This window comes from Scardinius erythrophthalmus, assembly GCF_964197995.2.
Source record: "Scardinius erythrophthalmus genome assembly, chromosome: 2".
NCBI classification, from domain to species: domain Eukaryota; kingdom Metazoa; phylum Chordata; class Actinopteri; order Cypriniformes; family Leuciscidae; genus Scardinius; species Scardinius erythrophthalmus.
In genome coordinates, this window is record NC_138222.1 from 44,414,441 (window position 1) to 44,434,779 (window position 20,339).

The 20,339-nt window shown below is 36.4% G+C and overlaps 1 protein-coding gene across 2 annotated transcripts in view; it reads left to right on the forward strand.

Annotated features, from left to right (window-relative positions):
* The window catches only part of vps13c (vacuolar protein sorting 13 homolog C), a 54,910-nt gene that overhangs the window by 13,015 nt on the left and 21,556 nt on the right, over positions 1-20,339 (forward strand). Inside the window, exons 11-48 of one of the 2 annotated variants that reach the window (XM_081358990.1) lie at positions 10-137; positions 762-868; positions 951-1,122; positions 1,375-1,437; positions 1,529-1,664; positions 1,757-1,851; positions 2,205-2,347; positions 2,490-2,682; positions 3,100-3,214; positions 3,324-3,460; positions 3,548-3,680; positions 3,762-3,879; positions 3,950-4,085; positions 6,790-6,871; positions 9,296-9,396; positions 9,631-9,784; positions 9,888-9,967; positions 10,082-10,141; positions 10,587-10,737; positions 11,054-11,170; positions 11,310-11,413; positions 11,498-11,665; positions 13,097-13,129; positions 14,873-15,177; positions 15,692-15,839; positions 15,955-16,063; positions 16,137-16,264; positions 16,371-16,527; positions 16,667-16,746; positions 17,544-17,603; positions 17,681-17,834; positions 17,921-18,040; positions 18,369-18,472; positions 18,642-18,809; positions 18,887-19,191; positions 19,393-19,540; positions 19,930-20,080; positions 20,167-20,294. In XM_081358990.1, coding sequence (XP_081215116.1) covers positions 10-137; positions 762-868; positions 951-1,122; positions 1,375-1,437; positions 1,529-1,664; positions 1,757-1,851; positions 2,205-2,347; positions 2,490-2,682; positions 3,100-3,214; positions 3,324-3,460; positions 3,548-3,680; positions 3,762-3,879; positions 3,950-4,085; positions 6,790-6,871; positions 9,296-9,396; positions 9,631-9,784; positions 9,888-9,967; positions 10,082-10,141; positions 10,587-10,737; positions 11,054-11,170; positions 11,310-11,413; positions 11,498-11,665; positions 13,097-13,129; positions 14,873-15,177; positions 15,692-15,839; positions 15,955-16,063; positions 16,137-16,264; positions 16,371-16,527; positions 16,667-16,746; positions 17,544-17,603; positions 17,681-17,834; positions 17,921-18,040; positions 18,369-18,472; positions 18,642-18,809; positions 18,887-19,191; positions 19,393-19,540; positions 19,930-20,080; positions 20,167-20,294 — 4,991 coding nt within the window. The remainder of the gene's footprint in view (positions 1-9; positions 138-761; positions 869-950; positions 1,123-1,374; positions 1,438-1,528; positions 1,665-1,756; positions 1,852-2,204; positions 2,348-2,489; positions 2,683-3,099; positions 3,215-3,323; positions 3,461-3,547; positions 3,681-3,761; positions 3,880-3,949; positions 4,086-6,789; positions 6,872-9,295; positions 9,397-9,630; positions 9,785-9,887; positions 9,968-10,081; positions 10,142-10,586; positions 10,738-11,053; positions 11,171-11,309; positions 11,414-11,497; positions 11,666-13,096; positions 13,130-14,872; positions 15,178-15,691; positions 15,840-15,954; positions 16,064-16,136; positions 16,265-16,370; positions 16,528-16,666; positions 16,747-17,543; positions 17,604-17,680; positions 17,835-17,920; positions 18,041-18,368; positions 18,473-18,641; positions 18,810-18,886; positions 19,192-19,392; positions 19,541-19,929; positions 20,081-20,166; positions 20,295-20,339) is intronic. The other variant, XM_081358991.1, reaches the window with a different exon arrangement.

The window sequence follows — 20,339 nt, forward strand, 5'->3', positions numbered from 1 at the left end:
TTCGTACAGTTTTCAAACCCATTTTTGCCTCGGCAAGGATGTGCATCAACCCTAATGCTGAAGTTGAGCTAAAATCACCCAAAGCAAATCTGCACCTTGAGGTTCAGAACATTGCAATTGAGATGACCAAGCCTCAGGTATTGTCATGTGTCATATTGCGTACTCTCAAATTACCATTCAAATGTTTTGGGGTCACTAAGATTTTATTATTTATTTTTTAAAGAAATGTATACTTTCATTATGTAAGAAAAGATAAAATTGTGCAAAAGTGACAGTAAAGACTTACATGGTTTAAAAAAATGCTGTTCTTTTGAACTTTCTTTCAAAGAATCTTGATAAAAATGTATTGCTGTTTCCGCAAAAATATTAGGCAGCACAACATTGATAATAATAAGAAAATTAATTTTAGCTTTGCCATCACAGGAATGAATTGAATTTTTAAATACTGTATATTTAAATAGAAAACAGTTATTTTAAGTGTAATAGTAATATAATAATATGTTTTTACTGTATTTTTGATCAAATCTTGGTGAACCTAAGAGACTTCTTTCAAAAACATTAAACCTAAACTTTTGAATGGTAGTGTGCTTGTTGGGAAATTTACAGGACCACTCTAGATAGATAATTACAGATATATAACATAAATACATGCAAATTGTTACTCAAAATATAAATGATTCTGTTGTATAATTGAATTGGGACTGGTGAATTATCTTGGGTCAAAGCCAAGATACAACAATGTTGTTTTGGGGTGATTCTAGTACCTTTCTATGGTGGATCTGCTGGAGTCTGTAGACTGCATGGTGAAGAACGGCCCCTACAGAAAATTTAGGCCTGATGTTCCAGTGCACAGAAATGCCAGGCAATGGTAAGTACTTTAGATCTTCATATGATGATTGGCTGATTAACTGGAGCTTGTTGTTTCTTACATGGCTCTTCTGATTGGTCAGGTGGAAATACAGCATCAACAGTATACTAGAAGTGCATATCAAGCGCTTTAACCAGATGTGGAACTGGGCCAACATCAAGAAGCACAGGCAAGCGCTTAAAGCTTACAAAGCAGCATACAAAGACAAACTTACTCAGGGCAAAGTCCGAGAAGACACAGAGAAACAGATCAAGGTATTAGCTACATATCAAACCAAATACTAACAAATCAGAAATTAATTTTCAATATAACTTTTCATAAAAGTTGTTATGCTGATGAAATAGTTTATAATGATTGAAGAAAAAAAAGTAATGAATATTTAAAATAAATATTATATATGTTTTAAATTAATAATAAAAAATAAAAATAAAACATTTATTTTCCACTAACAGTCTCAGACTTTTAGACCAAACTGTATATACATTTATTTATTGTGTTTCCCTCAGGAGCTGGAGAAAGTTCTGGATGTGTTCAACATTGTATTGGCCAGACAGCAGGTTCAGATGGAGGTATGACAACATGTACCAAAACCGAATTCTTCTGATATTTTGATATTTTTAATCCAGTGTAGTACTGTAAGTTCACTTTCTCTCTCCACAGGTGGTTCGGTCTGGACAGAAGCTGGTTGCTAAAAAGGCCACCCCTCAGAAACAGAGTGGTGGAGGTTTCTTCAGTGGTTTTTTTGGCAAGAAAGAAGGAAAGAAAAAAGAGGAAGAGGAAGATAAAGAGCCTGAGAGTGAGTGTTTAATCTATGATATACAAACTTGCCTTTGAATTAATGATTTTTTTGATGTACATACATATTTATGTACATGTATTTATTATCAGGTATTGATTCCATCATGACTCCTGAAGAGAAAACTAAACTCTACACAGCCATTGGCTACAGCGGGAGCTCACATAACCTTGCCTTACCAAAACATGTGAGTGGAAAATAAACATTTGCAACACTGTGAGAGTGCAGTCACATTTAACCTTTTATTGTGAAATCAAACCATTTCAACAAGAATTCATGTGATCAGTGTTTTCGATTGAGGGTGAATTAAGTGGTTTCTATTTGGTCATGTGGATTCAGCGCATTGACCAACAGACACTATTTGACGGTGATTTTTGTGTGCTAGACTATTGACGATGGATGTTTTTTGGCTGTGAAATTTCACTAATGTGACTGCATCTTCATAAAACTTGTTGCGCAAGATGTTTCAGATACCTTATTTTAAGCATATCCTCCTTAGCTTGGACATATACTCAGATATATTTATGTGCTTATGTGCAGTATGTAGCTGTGATAGTCAACTTTAAACTGTTGAGCACCTCAGTAACATTCAGAGAGGAGCCTGGCGTTCCAGAGATCCTCAAAGTGCAGATGATTGACCTCAGTACGTCCATCTCACAGAGACCAGGAGCACAGGCCATCAGGTATGCATTACGAATACATACAGGGAAACCCTTTGCATTGGCCAACAAATATATATAGGGCCTTCTATAAAGTATACAGTGTCTTTAGGAGCTCAGTTAGTTTGGTCTTGCTGTGGCAGTGTGAAATGTGTGTGTTGTGTAGAGTGGAGGCTAAACTGGCACACTGGTACGTGACTGGTCTGCAGCAGCAGGGGGAAGTGCCGTCTCTCATAGCGTCAGTTGGGGGCTCTGACTCCTCTCTGCTCAGCGTGCTCTTTGAGCTCAATCCACAGGACAGCACAGCTGACCAGCTACTCAGAGTTCATTCACAGCCTGTAGAGATCATCTATGATGCCGTAAGAGACAAGTGCACGCACACTATAGTTGTCACTTTGATTTCAGACATTGGAGTCATTGGATATTTGGATTTTGGTAGCAGATTACAACTGTTACTTTCTTTTATTTAATTTAGTTGCACAAATATCATTGTTACAAAGCAGACAAAGATATGTCAATATTTGTTCAGTCCAACTGAGTTGGATCTTATGCCTAATATTGTAAAACAATATAATAAAATAAAACAACATAATTACAATAAAAAATGATTGAGATTTAGATTATTCGATTAAATATAATGTATTTATTCATATAAATATGTACATATTTTGTGCTTAATTTTATGTAATGAAATAATAAAATGAATATATTTTTTTATTTAGATAATTAGACTAAATATAATTAGAAAGTGGTTAACTCATTTACCTGTTTTATAGCTGACAGTCATCAGCATAGCAGAATTCTTTAAGACGGAGAAAGGAGTTGACCTGGAGGTCATCACTTCAGCAACACTCAGCAAACTTGAGGAGATCAAAGAGAAGACAGCCAGCGGTAACGCTCTCCTCATTTCCCATCATACCCAAAGAGAAATGGTCACACTGGGAGAGAGTATGTCAGGAGCCATCAGTAATACTTTCCCTTTGTCTTTAAATGAATGCAGGTTTGTCTCATATCATTGAGACACGTAAGGTGCTGGACTTGAGGATCGATTTAAAACCCTCCTACTTACTGCTGCCCAAGTCTGGGTTCTATGATGGCAAATCAGACCTCATGATTGTTGATTTTGGTTACCTACAGGTGAGGGAGGGAAGTAAAAGCATATTTAAGAGAGAAATCTTTCTGCTAATAATGTCTGACTGTACATTTTTGTGCATGTGTGTGTAGTTGAACAGTGTAGATCAGGGCAGCCATCAGCAGATATCTGCAAGTTTCTCATCACTGGAGGAAATCATGGATAGAGCATATGAAAGATATTCATTGGAGCTTCGTAGTGTCCAGATACTCTATAGCAAATCAGGTAAACACAATGCAAGAACACAGCAAAGAACTGAACTGCCTGAACAAGCTATTTTATTCACCCGGTGGCTCTTTTTTGAAGGAGAGAAATGGAAAAATGCTCGTCTTGAAGGCTTCTCCCATCAGCACATCCTGCAGCCAATGGACTTCACGCTTCAACTCGCTAAATGTATGGTGGACAAAGATTCCCGTATGCCCAGGTTAGCGTTCGCTCTCTATCGCATATCTCTTTTATTCCTCACACATGCATTAATATCCGTTCCTTTCCAGGTTCAAAGTATCAGGGGAGCTGCCGTTACTTCATGTGAAGATCTCTGACCGGAAGATCCAGGGTGTTCTGGAACTGGTGGACAGTATTCCTCTCCCTCAGACTACCTCAACCCCTCCTAGCACTCCCACAAAAAAGGTCAGAAAACACGACAAATGAAAAAAGACAGTCTACAGCACTACAGTCTCTCTGTACTGGCTATTGTGTTGCTTCATCTCACACTTAATGAGTCATGACTCATGAATGGTAGTTTATTGGTAAGACTCCACAGGTATTTGATACTATTGTCATTGCTGTTGTTTTTCTGAAAGCCATGAATATTTCAAGCCTCTTAAACTAATTGCAGTGTACTTATTGTTTTCAGAGTCATGTGCTATGTCTTAATCCAAAACAAAGAGTTGCTTGCTTTCATATTTAGTTCCTGAATTTGCTCTGTGAGCTTGACAGTGCAGCTTCAGTCTCCACAGATTACACAACTCAGGAAAGACATTATCAACAATCAGAATCACTGTCTCTCTACCCAATGAGCCATGTGCTGTATCTTATTAGTGGACTTGCTGCCTCAACAAGCAAGAAAAAGCCCTTACTAGTTTACTTCACAAAATTAATGTTGAAGGATGTTCTAGATATCATCATCTAGATAAATATAAAATAAATATGAATAATAAATATAAAATCTACACAACTATTTAAGAGTTTGGGTCATTAAGATTTTTAAAAGAAATTAATACTAATTTCATCAATAAAATGAAATGAATTCTTTTCATTATCAATATTAAATTGATAAGAAATGACTGTAAAGATATTTTTAATCATACAAAAATATATTAAAATCAACAGTATATTAAAATGTATTAAAATAAACAACAGTTTATTTATATAATGTATAAAATAAACAACAGTTATTTAAAATTTTAATATTTCACAATATTACTGTTTTACAGTATGTTTTATCGAATAAATGCAACCTTGGCTTGGATAACATAATAGACTTAATTCAAAAACAAACAAAAAATCTTACCGACCCCAAAATTTTTGAACAGTAGTGAAATTATTTTTGGAAAAATATGAAAAAGAAAAATTTATTTTATTTAAAAAAAATACTTTCTCCTTGAAATACATTCTTACAAAAATGTTACAAGTTGACTACAATGCAACCAAACATATCCATTTAATCAATTATGCACATTTTCCTCCAATGTTGCCACCGTTTAGGCAGTGCCGGCCCGAGCCTTTTGGGGGCCCTAAGCAGAATTTGATTTGGGGGCCCCCTCCCAACACGCGGAGTCACCTGTGCTTGACGATTATTGACACAATGTCACTCTATAATGTTACATTATAAATTAATACAATGAGGTTTTGTATTAATACAAAATAAATAGCCTACTTAATAAAAAATAGATACTTAAATAAAAATGTTTTAACTTTTTCTTTACTCTTTTACTAACTCTTTGAAACTTCTGAAAACAAACTGTCAAAAACATTTAAAAAAAATTATTTGCAAAATATCCTCCAACGTTTTGCAACCCTTTGCAGTTTGAATGATGCCTTATATGAACATGACGGAGTATGTGTTTATGTTTCCACTGTTCGATCGCGTCCGCGCCTCACACACACACACACACACACACACACACACACACACACACACACACACACACACAACATAGGCTATTCCAGCACTGCAATCTTGACATCGCAGCCTGTTCGTTATAGCCGTAATAAAAAATAATAATAAAATAGTCAAACTAACATATAAAAATTACACTGCTCTTTTTAAATAGTCAGTAGCCTACAATTCGTACCATTCAGTGCTGCGTAGCCTAAGCACCGCTCCACTGTGATGTTTCCAAGCACATTTTTGCGCATGTGAAGAGAATGATTTTTTCCCTCGATATTGGATTTCAAGCACATTTTTGCGCTTGTGAAGAGGATGATTTTTTCCCTCGATATTGGAACGTGGGTGAAGTACAAAGAAGCCTATAATAAATAATAGTTTACCATCCAAATCCATCGCGAATGTTGAAACATTTTGATTCTAATGAGAGAGATCCGCTTTCACTTTCGCTTTAAATTATTTCGTTTTGGCTTGTTTATAGTTATTTTTTTATTCTTGTTCTGTTCTGAATATCATTAAATTTAAAGGATAAATCATTGATCAAATCAAATTTGTGTGAAATGGCTTAACATTAGGCTACCGTGACTTTGCGCACGAATTTTCTATGCACGCGAGGTTATGCGCATATGACTCAAACACTGGCAGACACAGCAGCAGTTGTAGGCAGGTATATTGATCATGAAATCAGAATTTTCTTATCTTGAATTATTAATCCATTCATTAATTTATGTCACTTGTTTAATTTAATTAGGCCTAATATGTAAAAAAAAAAAAAAAAAAAACTCGCTTGGGGGCCCCCTGGTGGCGAGGGGGCCCCAAGCAGCCGCTTAGTTCGCTTATGCCTCGGGCCGGCCCTGCGTTTAGGGCCAGATTTACTAACAGCTTGTGCCAGCGCAAACCCTTTTTTGGGATTCCCTTTCTGATGCAAAATTTATGGAAGGACAATATTTAAATGCACTTGATAGATTGCATTGGTCATTATGGAAATGATCCAGGCTGCATCTGTGTACTTTAATTTGCGCATTATTAGTAGATCACGCGCAGAACTTTCCCTTTCCTATCGGCGCTTTTATGAGATTGCTTTGCTCTGTTTAGTAAATCTGGCCCTTAGTTTTTGTTGAGAGTATGAGCTTTCTGCACATGTATAGGAAGCAAACAAATTGAGAGAATATATTTTTTCACCTTATAATTTGTTTGTATAATAATGATGATGTTCTTCGGAAGGTTTTGGGGATGCCGCTGTCTGATGCCAGGCCAAAGGTCTTGGGTTTAGACCCCACAGTTCTGGCCTATACTGTTGCATCAGGTCAGAATTCATCCAGATACTCGCATGTACTTTCACACAGAAGAAATCATATGGAAGTAAAATAATGTCAAATGTTTTTGAAATAAAAAGCCTGTTGAATTGCACTACTTGAAAAAAAATAGGCACTTCATTAACCATGCTAGCATTTTAATGCATTGTATTTTTAGGGCTTGCATTTTTATGGGCTGAAATTCAACATGGTTGAATATTTAAGCTGTGAATATTTCAATTAAAAACATTTCAAACACATTTTCATTATTAAAAATTCAATAATCCATATTCACCTTTCATATTTCACTTCCAAAATATTCAAACTGTTTAAAAATACAACCTATAATATTCAACAGGCAATTTTCGGTCCATTTTATTTCGCTTTGCAAATTCGCTTCCACAAATTCAGTGGTTCAAATTCGACAGTAAATTCAACGGAACTGCAGGAAAAGCAATAGATTACCGAGATACTCTCCATCTGCTGTTAGTCAACCTCACCAGCAGGTGGTGCAAAAGCGCGTGTTGTTGACGAAGACCAGCAACAGTTAGAGCAAGCCATTCATTCATAAAACTAATTTAACAGCAATGTAAGTGTATTTGTGATTATTATAATGGCGGTTTTATGTTAAATTCAGTGTCTTCACGGTTACTTTCCCTGTGTAGCCTACAAGCATCTTTCTCTACCGTGAACAAGATTATAGTGTTATTCCCCGATAAGGATATACAGATCCAATATTACATTTTTGAGGTTGACATATATTTCTCTTGGTTGTTTAGTTGCCTTAACTTTATATTGTGGCGATGTGCTGCATGCAAGCTATTAGGGTTTCCCTCAATACTTAAGGATTCCCCAGCTGGACATATAAAACGCTTAACGTAGCTTAATGGACTAATTACAGTGATATAAAAGACCAAACTACCAGGGGCAAGCAGATTGACTCAGAATAACGCGCACAGTTTAATGCTGAGCGTTTCCCAGTGATAGACTGGCATAAAGTTGGCTTGACGTTGGACATTCGCACATTTAGGGACCGTCTCTAAAGTGTATACGACTTTGGTGTACACGTTTCTTAAGTTAGAAACGTGTATGCCAATGTTGTATGCAACTTTTGAGACGGTCCCTAAATGTGCGAATGTCCAATGTCAAGGCAATTTTACATTTATTAGGCTACATTTAGTCATTTATTTAGCAGACGCTTTTATCCAAAGCGATTTACAGTTAAACTAACAATAGGAGGACAATAATATGCAAATGCTATGACTCTTCCCAGTTTAAGCTAATGCAATACACGTAGGCATAGCCAACTATACTATACTATATATATATATATATATATATATATACTGTAGAGAGAGAGAAAAGAGAAGAGAAAGTGTTAGTATTGATCAAGTGTTGATTTTATGCCAGTATATCAGGAAACGCTCTGCATGAAACTTTGCGCGTTACGTTCATATTCTTAGTCCATCGAGCCTATATAGTAGCCTACAGCCTACATCCCCAATAAGGTGCTAGTTTGGTCTTTTATATCTCTGTATTAGTCCATAAACTACGTTAAGCGTTTTGTCCCGACAGAAGGGGAATCCTCGAGTGTGAGGTATTGAGGGAAACCGATTATAATCCTGTTCATGTAGAAAAGCTGATGACATGTAGGCTACACAGGGAAAGTAACAATTAAGTTATTGAATGAAACATAAACACAGCTTTTGTGTTTTTATCATCTTTTCCGCATATATACTGACACAGATAATGATTTTCATTTTATGAATGAATGGCTTGCTCTAACTGTTGCTCTGTCTTCGTCAACAACACGAGCTTTTGCACCACCTGCTGGTGAGGTTGACTAACAGCAGATGGAGAGTATCTCGGTAATCTATTGCTTTTCCTGCAGTTCCGTTGAATTTACTGTCGAATTTGAACCACTGAATTTGTGGAAGCGAATTTGCAAAGCGAAATAAAATGGACCGAAAATTGCCTGTTGAATATTATAGGTTGTATTTTTAAACAGTTTGAATATTTTGGAAGTGAAATATGAAAGGTGAATATGGATTATTGAATTTTTAATAATGAAAATGTGTTTGAAATGTTTTTAATTGAAATATTCACAGCTTAAATATTCAACCATGTTGAATTTCAGCCCATAAAAATGCATGCCCTAAAAATACAATGCATGAAAATGCAAGCATGGTTAATGAAGTGCCTATTTTTTTTTCAAGTAGTGCAATTCAACAGGCTTTTTATTTCAAAAACATTTGACATTATTTTACTTCCATAAAATCACTTCTTTCATTTAGAAAAATCAAAACATTCTTAAATGTATGCCACACCAGTCTTTTGTTTTTAATTGACTCTGTTCATATAATTATACAGATTTTCTTACTGTTTATATGCAGATAAGTATCTGTCTGTGTGTCTGATCGTGCTTGTGTGTTTAGAATCTGAGGAAGACATCAGTGAGAAGTCTGTGGATGAAGAGACTCTCAGATCAACCTCAGAGGAGCTGACTGAAGTGCAGTTTCAATTTGAAGTCAAAGAGGTACATTCTTCTCATTACTTTGTTCACACCATGAAATTCTCCTTTTAAAGGAGATACCAGTTCACCAGTGGTCACAAGAGCCCCACATTTCATAAAAGCTGTCATAATCAAAAAATCTGAATTCCACTAATTGATTACAACTATTTTGTTTATGATTCCTGTTTATGTTTATGTTGACCATTGTGTGTTTCAGTGTGAAGTTATGAATATGTGTCTATATATGTGTATATGTAGGTGTTGTTGGAGCTTACGCGGCAGGCCGCCCAGGAAGATGTTGTTTTGGCTCTCAGTGTGTCTCAACTGGGTGCTGAGGGCAAGATGCGAACCTTTGATCTCACTGTCACATCTTACCTGCGCAAGATCAGCCTGGATTACTGTGAGACAAAAGGTACATGCACGTACATTACATGTGATCAACGTTTAGTTGTTTGAAGTACTTCATGTTGTTTCAGGGATGCTGTGTCTCTCATTCTTGTGTGTATATTTTTCAGATGCGCAAAATCAGCCACTTCATTTAATTACCTCTTCAGACAAGCATGGCTCTGATCTATTGAAAGTAGAGTACATCAAAGTAAGCATGAGCATCTCGCTTATCAAGCACTCTATAAAAGACTCTCTTAAATGGGTTGTTTTAGCTAAGTGGTTTGATTTGTGCTGGTCTGCATGGCCTTTTTGTGTCCTTTAGGCTGATGTGAATGGACCCAGCTTTAACACCTTATTTAATAATACAGAACAGACACTGAAGGTATGTTTCAGTTTTACAGTTCCAAATAATTGAATGCCAATATTCATTCAGTCGTTCATTTATTCATTCATTCATTCATTTTATCAAGATAAAAAAGTAAAATAAAAAGATTTATTTAGTAAAAAATAAAAAGAATAAATATATTTAATGTAGTAAAAAAGTTTTTATTGTATGTATATTTGACTATATATATATATATATTCCATTTATGTATATATTCCAATGATATCGTTCCTCTGTGCCATTATTGTTACAGTTTTAGCGTGACTATTCTTTTACATTTAGAATGATTTATAAAACTATCGTTATAGTTGTAGTCTTTGGTGTGAACAGGCCTTTAGTCTTTTTTTGTTTTTCTATTCAGAAACAAATACTTAATTATTTTTCTTTTGAAAGAGCTTTATTGAAAAGTTAAATTAAGTTATTGATTTATTTTATTTCACAGGTGGAGTTTTCCTCATTGGACTTCATGCTGCACACTAAAGCTTTGCTGTCTACCATCAACTACATGAATTCGGCAATACCACAAGACCTTACAGCCTCCAAAGAAAGAGAAACCAAGAGACGAGACCAGAGAGTGGCAGCAGGGAAGACAGGTGGGAACGCAGGCACACACACATATTGACAATACTTGTGTGAAAACAAATGCATTTTGCTGGTCAAACTATTAGGTTGTCCCTGAATATTCCTCATGTATCCATGTTGTCTTTGTCTCCACTTTATAGGTTTTTTCATGGGTAACTAATGTTTTTTTTTTAACCCTTGCACTGGTCTTGACATGACATGTACTAACAGGAGTCTGAAACAGTATCTGTTTTGCCTGTGTTAAAGCATGTTGCAGACAGTACTGGTTTCAGATTGTCACACAGTGAGTTATTGAGTGTTTTAACTGGAGTTTCTATGTTTTCTTAGTGTCCAAGGGTTCGAAGGACTCTGGTGTTGTGAACTTTAAACTGTCTGCTGTGCTTGGCTCCTTCAGAGTGGCTGTCTGCGATGACAGAAGCAACATTGCTGACATACGGATCCAAGGTAGAAAAAACTAAAGTGTCTGTACATCAAAGTCAGCTTTTCTTAAAAGGGTTACATTGCATTATATATTAATTAAAAAAAGTTTCCATAAGAACATTTTATGCAAGTTAACAAAACATGGTGCTTTCATTTATGTCAGGCATTGATGCATCTGTGGTGGTCCAGGCCAAAGAAACAGATGTTTTTGCCCGTCTGCGTGACATTGTGGTTCTTGATGTGGACCCTAAAACCATCCATAAAAAGGTAAGAGATCAGTCATATTGTTTTTGGAAGATTTACAGATGCCGAGTTTCTTTGCTCCAGTCATATTTGTGTGAATACCACCAGGCGGTGTCAATTGTTGGAGAAGAGGTGTTCAGCTTCAAGATGACCTTGTACCCTGGGTCCACTGAAGGCGAAGGCTACACTGACACCTCCAAAGTGGATGGGAAAGTTATCTTGAGACTTGGCTGTATCCAGATTGTCTACTTGCACAAGTTCCTTATGTCTTTATTGGTGAGAATTAATGCAAATGCACTTCCCTTTCATATATGTGCTCAAATGCTGTCGCCTGTATTACTTTGTCATCTAAAGTTAAAGGTGCTCTAAGCGATCCCGGGAGTTGTAACTTCTTGTTGACATTCGAATTGTTGTCAAACAAAACGGAGGCTAGCTAGACCCTCCCTCCTCCTCATCCCGTCTCCTCCCTCCCTCCTCCTCCCCTCCCTTCGGGCATAAAGGAAAGTCAAAGTAGTCAGTCTCACTACAAACAAAGTTAAGTTTTACTGATACTTCATTCAGCGTGTAATGTCACCAAGTTAGATAAAGGGTTTTATATATTGCAGAACAGAATGCAGAAAAAGAGAAACACTATCTTAAAATCGTTTCGCCACCTGAGATTATAACTATAGCTCCCATACAAGGACGCAATAATAGCAAGATAATGTTAGCTTCGCGTTTCCCAGTGAGCATAAACAACGGCGGCGGCGTAAACAAATTTAGTCAAAGTTGTCAATAGCCTATAAATGAACATTCAAATTCATATCTGTGGGTGAAAACAATCATTCACACAAATTGTCGCCCTACTGTGAATTTGCTTGATCATTACAATAGAGATTGATCGCTAGCTTCTAGAAACATATGTTGTATTCACCAAAGTTAATGCTGACTGCATAGTTCTAGCTAATTACATCATTGTGTTGGTTTGGCGAACATGAACGTCTGTTTAGAAAGAAAAATGGAGTTACCTGTTCTGCAAAAACAGAGCAACTGAATGTCGGATCGGAAGCCCTTCTGCCGGCAGAGTTCTCGCCACCTTTAAAAGGTTTTTCTGATGTAAATTCGGTACTTCGCGCGTTTCTAATCCTTGTCGCTCTTCTTTGCAATTTGTTCATCGGAACGTCGTCTCTTTGGTCGTGTGTTGGCCATAATTCAAACTTCCCTCTTCATGCTTCTCTCTCCTCCACACCCCCTTCATGTGTACGCGCACAACCCCCCAGACCCCACCCTCAAATACTTCTTGCCAGTGATTGGCTGGAGCACTGTTTGTTGTGTTTCGTGGTGCGGGTGAGCCCAGTTTGTTTTTGTTGCAGTTTGTGGAGCCTGTGGTGTCTACAGAGACCGCGTTTTTTTACAGTGTGTTCAGGGGACAGGCAGCTAGCGGATAGTGAGGAGATGTTTGCTGTATGTGACAAAAAATGTTTTGGCCTAAAAAACGCGTGGCATCGCTTAGAGCACCTTTAATACCGATAGATAAGTCACTTATTGCTAAAACAAACAGGGACAAAGCTTTTGAAAATCAGTATTTCTCAGTGTCTGTATGTATTTATTTTATTTTTTTGTATTTTGTCTGGACATTTATGTCCCCCCCCCCCCCCCCTTTTTTTTTTTTGCTTCGACACTTTCCCCCCCTCATTGTTTCTGTTAACTGTGTCTTCCTCTTTTCAGGACTCTTTTAGCTATCAGTACTCTGCTGATGAGGTACAGCCTTGGGCATGCTGCATTAAAGTCTTTTGCTTTGCAGCTTAACTTCAAATGCACCTCTGCACACATTGAAATATGTCTACACCCCACTAAACTGTACTGAATTTGTTGTGCACATAATTAAACCTTTAATTTGATTGTAAGATGGAAACATTAATCCAGGTTAACAACATTCACAGCGATGTTTATGACTGCCTTTTTGTTTCTAGTGCAGTGATTCTCAACTTGGCCTCAGCAAAGTTTCAAGGGAGCAGCTTGATGACTTAAAAGTATTAAGATTATTACAATTCATAAAAGAAATTAAAATTAAATTAATAATAATCAAAATGTTGTATCTGTATATAAAAACGAAATATTTTACTATAATCTAAATTAAAATGCTAAAAAAATAATAATATGTAAGCTGAAACTGCTGTTTTTATTAAAAAACACAGTTCTTGAAACTTCTGGAATCACAAAATGAATTCATATTAATGAATAATAATAAATAAAATAATTGATAAAAAAGTTTGGGAAAAAAACAGCTTTGTCATTATTGCAGCAGAAATACCGGAAGTATTGGGTGGGGGACTTTGAGTCAGAAAGGTTGAGAAACACTGTTCTAGTGGCAGGTTAATACTAATAGTTAATACTGGTTAAAAAAAAATAAAGAATAATATTATAGACAAATATATATTCTGAAAGCTGGAAAAAACGATTTATAATTGTTTATTCTGCTTAGTCATGTTAGTCATGCCATTAGTTTATTCTGCTGCTTAGTCATGAGAATTGAATTAGATTTAAACTAAATGCAGTTTCTAGTCACTAATATTGTTAATGATATTTCAGTATTGCTTGCATTACATTTATATATACCACTGATATATAATAAACTCTTTTATAATGGGTATGAATTTTTTTAGTTATACTTTACTTTTCAAAAAATGGAGTTCAAAATACCACAAGAAAGGTTTGTCTTTTTGTGCATCTCTCAAAAGATTGCATCCATACTTGAGATTGTTTAAACATTAAAACTGCAGTTTGGAATCTCTGCACCTCTTTTCTGGCACCTGCAAATGCCAAGGCTTAAGTCAGTATTGAGTCAGTAACAGTTTACTATTCTGTTCGCTGCTGCTAATGTTACAGAAATGACATACTGCAGCTTTAATGCTGTTTTGTGTTATTTGTAATTAAGTATATTAGCATTCACTACTTAGTTTTAATTGTGAGGTATTTCTGTTCTAACTGTGAGATATAGTTAAAGAAGTGGACATTAAATTATGCATATTCACGCTATGGTGTTCTTTATATGTAGTAAGGCCCAGCATATTTAAATGACTTGATCACGAATGTGTGGATTTGCATGTCTGCTTGTATCTCATAACGCACACTGAAGTAGAAATCACTGAAATCTGAGATGGAATTTCGCACGATATGGATGCCTTTATTTTACTGGTTCTAACTTTCATTCTCGACATGCTTAATAGAAACAGCTCACCTGTCATACCCAGACAATATAATCATCAACTTTACTACTTTATCTCACCAAAAAAAGACTGTTTCACACCACCACTGCTTTTTCCACCCCTGTTGAATTTGCAACTTTTTGTTGTAAATTTGGCTTTCAGGCATTTTAAAAGACAAGAACATCCCTGCATGAACTTTTCCTACTATGGATCCCAAGCTGTCACATTAAAACCTTCCCTCACATCCATGTCAAGTCACACTAAGCTGTAACTAACTGTTGGTTGTCTTCCATAGATGTTTGTGGATAACTTCCAGACAGCTAAAGAGGCTCTCAGTGCCGCCACGGCTCAGGCCGCGGAGAAAGCAGCTTCCAGTGTGAGGGATTTTGCTCTGAGGAGCTTCAGACTTGCCATGGACATCAGACTGAAGGCCCCCCTTATCATAATCCCTCAGTCCTCCACATCATATAATGCATTTGTGGTTGACCTGGGTCTCATTACTGTGGGAAACAGCTTCTCTCTGCTGGCAGCTGAGGGCTTCCCATTGCCTGCAGTTTTGGAGACCATGGATGTAAAACTCACGCAGCTCAAACTATCTAGGTAACAAAGAAAGCTGGAGATCCTCAAAATGTATTTATGTGATTTGAAGCAGATTTTACAATCAAGTAAAAAAATAGTGCATTATATTCAGGTAATTTTAGTCTTAGTGGCAGAATTATTTTAGTATTATTAACAAACTATTAGTATTTACTAAAGTATTACAAATACTATAATACTATAGTATTTATAATGTGTGTGTGTGTGTATATATATTAATTTTAATTATCTTTTAGTTTTATATTTTTAGTTATAATTTTAGTTTAAGTTTTATGCTTGGGTATTAATGCTATTAAGTATTATGTTTTGTGGGTTTGTATATACAATTTTTTTTATCTAGAATTATTTACTTAGCAAGGCAACATTTTGAGTAAAATCTAAGTACTTTTTAATTAATAGCTTTAGTTTATTAACAATAACAACACTGGTTTTCTGAACCCGTTTGGTGTTTGATTCAGATGATTTAGAGATGGCTCCTAACTTTCTCAGTCTTATATATTTGATCTTCTTTCTCCAGGACTGTTCTGAAGCATGATGCTGCTCATCTAGATATTGAAATTCTGGAACCCATAAATCTCGAGCTTTTAGTCAAGCGTAATTTGGCTTCCAACTGGTACAACAAAATTCCTGGTGTGGAGGTCAAAGGAGTGCTTAGATCAATGAACGTGAGTTTCTTATGATGTTTTGAAAGTGTTTAATCTAAAATTTAAAATGGGAGCCAAAGATGATTGCCGGGAGAGAACTAAAGACTAAAGATTAGTACTTTTCTGGTATCTGTAGATGGCTCTTGGCCAGGAGGATTTTGGGGTCCTCATGAGAATCCTAGCAGAGAACATTGGCGAGGGAAGCAGGACCGCTGCGGTGGAGGGAACAAAAACTTCTGCTAAAGGTTTAATCTGTCACTAAACTTCAGTCAGTAAAGTTTCTTTGAGTACTTAATTTGACCCTTTTTTCCTCCACAGATGAAGCTGTTATAGATGAAGGATTGATAGTGACACTTCCTGTGGGGACAGGGCTTCAACCTGAATTGACCAATGGTGCTTTTACTGAGAATGTTGTCAATGTGCTGCTCAATTTTGAAATCAAGGAGGTGATTAACCTCACTTAAGTTCTTATTTTCTGTTGTCTTGCAGTAATAACTGAGAATCCTGTACCTTTTTATCTTCTGAGAATCCTGTATCTTCCCATTTTTGTAGGTTATGCTGAAGTTGAAAAAGTCTAAAAATGGGCAAGAGTCTCCCTTTTTGGTTCTCCATGTAGCTCAGCTTGGAATTGATACCAAAGTTCGAAAATATGACATGGAGGCCACAACATACATCAAAACCATTTCCATGAAGTGCCTAGAATTCCCTGGTTTGTAGCGCTTGGTTTAAAAACCTCACAGTGCAAAGCAACACAATTTTATAAATTAGTAGAATTAATTTATATTTGTGAACCTATAAACACATTTTAAGTATATAATATAAATAAATCTTTTTTTTTTTTTTTGCAGATTCAAATGGAGAGCCGCTCTGTATAGTCAGTTCTTCAGCAGAGTCTGGAGCAGATCTTTTTGAAGTCAAATATTTTAAGGTATCTATTCTTTCTGATGTACAAATGTGAGTGCACAATTATAATCATTGCATTAGTCTATAAGCTCTAACTTTAATGATCAAACTTTACTACTTTTGACCACCCAAAAATTTAAATTTTGTCATCATTTACTCACCCTCATGTTGTTCCAAACCTGTATGAGTTTGTTTCTATTGTTGAACAAAAAAGAAGATATTTTAAAGAATGTTGGTAAGTTGATGGCACCCATTGACTTACATAGTAGGAAAAAAAAATACTATGGAAGTCAATGGGTGCCGTCAACTGTCTGGTTACCAACATTCTTTAAAATATCTTATTTTTTATTCAACAGAAGTAAGAAACTCATACAGGTTTAGAACAACTTGGGGGTGAGTAAATGATGACAACATTTTTTGTGTTTGGGTTTTAATTAAAGTCACCACATGAATTCAAAGCATCTGGACAATTAAATCCAGCTATTAGCCATTACGCTATTTAGTGTTTATGGAGTGCCTTTTATTTTAGTTCCTGATGGCCATTTCTCTGAATTGAGACTGTCATTCATGAGTATACTGTTAAAAGTCCAGAGACATGAATGCATAATAATCAAGTTCTGATGAAATGCATAGATGTGTAAATGTAATATTTTCAGAAACAGTGCTAATTGATCTTTCAATATTGATTGGATTCTTTTTAATGTATTCCTAGAATTAGTTGAAATCTTCATAATGGAAGACAAACAAGTGGCAGGGGTTGAGAGGTTCATGCTCCATTGAATGCATGAATGGAGATCTTAAACTTGATTCCTGTCTTTGTAGGCTGATCGAAATGGGCCCAACTTTGCTAGCGTTTACCAGAATACTGAGCAGAAGATCAATGTAAGCATCTGTAAATAATGTCAAATAATATACAGTTTTGGAAATTTAGGGTGTGACAGGCCTTTGTGTGTCTTTAGGTGGTATTCTCCTCCCTAGACTTGATGTTGCATACTGAGGCTCTCCTCTCTACTATGGACTTCCTGTCTGCTGCCCTGTCCACCAGCAGTCTGCCCTCGCCTGAGAGAGAGATCAAAAAGAGTGACGACATGAGAACTACCTCAGCTAAATCCAGTAAACATACTCACTGAAACTGACAAACACTGAATTCTTTCACACATTTTAGGAATGAAGTAATGAAGAATTGTTTTTTGTCTTAGCTGCATTGAGCTCTCCCTCTGATGGTGACATCATTGACCTGATGGTGAATATGCAGCTTGGTGCATTTAATGTGTTGGTGTGTGACCAGAAGTGCAACATGGCAGACATCAAGATTCAAGGTTTCAATCCATTTCTTTTTGAAAAAAATTAAAAAACACGTATGTGCTATATATTGTTATAAAGTTACTACATTACTGCTACTACAAAACAATAATAAATTAATACAGGCTTTAAAATGTGAGCTTTTAGTACATAATTATTATTGTATTTAGGATATAATGCATTTAACTTTAGTTTTTTGCCAGAAAATTTTATAATCACGTTGTATTATTGTATATATATTTTTTTAATTGTTGTATTAAAGCAACTTGTTGCTTTTATATATTTCTTGTTTATTCTAAAGCTGGTTTTGTTTGGTGGTTGATTATAAAACTGCTCCTCCTGTAGGTTTGGATGGTTCTCTACAAATGCAAGGAACTCAGACACACATATCCACACGTCTGCGTGACTTCATCGTCATCAATGTGGATCCTAAAACAATTCACAAGAAGGCAAGTTAGCCAGACAGTTCATCTTATAGGCTTTTACCATTCATTTAACTATTTACCCTTTTATTTACAGTTATATATTTTTAAGTTGGATTTTATTTAAACAAAATACACCTGAAGTGAAAGTAAAGTGAACTGCAATATCTGTGATTTGTTATTTCTGGTTCTCTAGGCCATCTCCATCGTTGGCGATGAGGTGTTCAGCTTCAGCATGAGTCTAACACCCAAAGCCACTGAGGGGGCTGGGTATACAGACACTTCAAATGTCGATGGCAAAGTGAAACTCAACGTGGGCTGTATTCAAGTGGTCTACCTTCACAAATTTGTCATGTCATTGCTGGTGAGTTTGAATTGCACCCATGGCCTCTGCTAATTCAGGCACACTAACTTACCTTTACTTTCTCTCTCTCTCTACAGAATTTCAGTAATAACTTCCAGACAGCTAAAGAGGCTCTCAGTGCCGCCACGGCTCAGGCCGCGGAGAAAGCAGCTTCCAGTGTGAGGGATTTTGCTCAAAAGAGCTTCAGACTTGCCATGAACATTAGACTGAAGGCCCCCCTTATCATAATCCCTCAGTCCTCCACATCCCATAATGCTGTGGAGGCGGACCTGGGTCTCATTACTGTGAGAAACAGCTTCTCTCTGCTCCCAGTGGAAGGTTGTCCGCTGCCTGCTGTCATAGATAATATGGATATCGAGCTCACTCAGCTAAAGCTGTCCAGGTAGCCCACTGCCATGAAGCTTATCTAGGATTCTCAGACTTACTTTTCACAGTATAATTATATGCAGCATATGTCCATTTAAAGATCTGATAATAAACTGAACAGAATTCATTTCATGAATTTTCAAAGCCAGCATTCTAGTTGTCCATTATACAACTTTGTAGGTTTCCTCTTATGCATCCTTTTGTTCGATATCCTCAGAATTTTCATGGAGCAGGACTCAAATCAGCCTAGTTCAAAACTGTTGGAGCCAGTCAACCTGGTTCTGTCTGTAAAACGTAACCTGGCGGCATCATGGTACCAGAAGATGGCTGCCATAGAGGTGGATGGAGATCTGAAGCCCATGAAGGTCTGTTCACATACCGCATGTATGATGACAGAACATATTCTCTGCTTTTTAAAAAGTCGCAATATAATAGAAGTGGCAAAGTATATAGAGAATGAATTTTATATATTTTTTTTAACCAGGTTATTGAATTATGTTATTATGATATTTTTATTAAAAAAACGAAACATTTTTGCATGGATAACCAAACCAAACCTGTTCTTGTGTTCTTTCTTCTGCTTAACACAAATATATATATATATATATTTTTTTTTTACAAAAAAAAGCTATTTTTATAAACTATAAGAACTATTATAGTTTTGGCTGGTCCATATATTCTGGGATCTGGTTATATGTAATTATAAAATTGGAGTGATTGTTGGAAAATGAATCAAGATTCTCACATGTTCCAGGTGGCTCTGTGTCAAGATGACCTGACTGTCCTGCTGCGGATTCTGATGGAGAACATCGGGGAGGCGAGCAGCCTTCAATCTGACACACCGATTGGCTCAGAGTTAGCCCTCAAACAAGAGAGTGTGCTTGTCAGAGCACGTACAGCCACTGGTGAGAGAAAACAGTTACACACAGATGTTTTATATAATGATCTTGCTTATAGAGTAGAACTCAACGGATGTCCTTGTTTTGTGTAGGCTCTGAGATTCTTGTGGAGAAGCTGTCTGAAAATAAACTGAAGGAGACAGAGCTTCTGGAGAGTGTCAAATTCCGCTTTAATGTTGAGTCGCTTGGCCTCATGCTCTACAGTAACGACCCTGTACAGGTGTGTATAAAGCCTACAGATTGGTGAACATCAGTGACTGTTTAC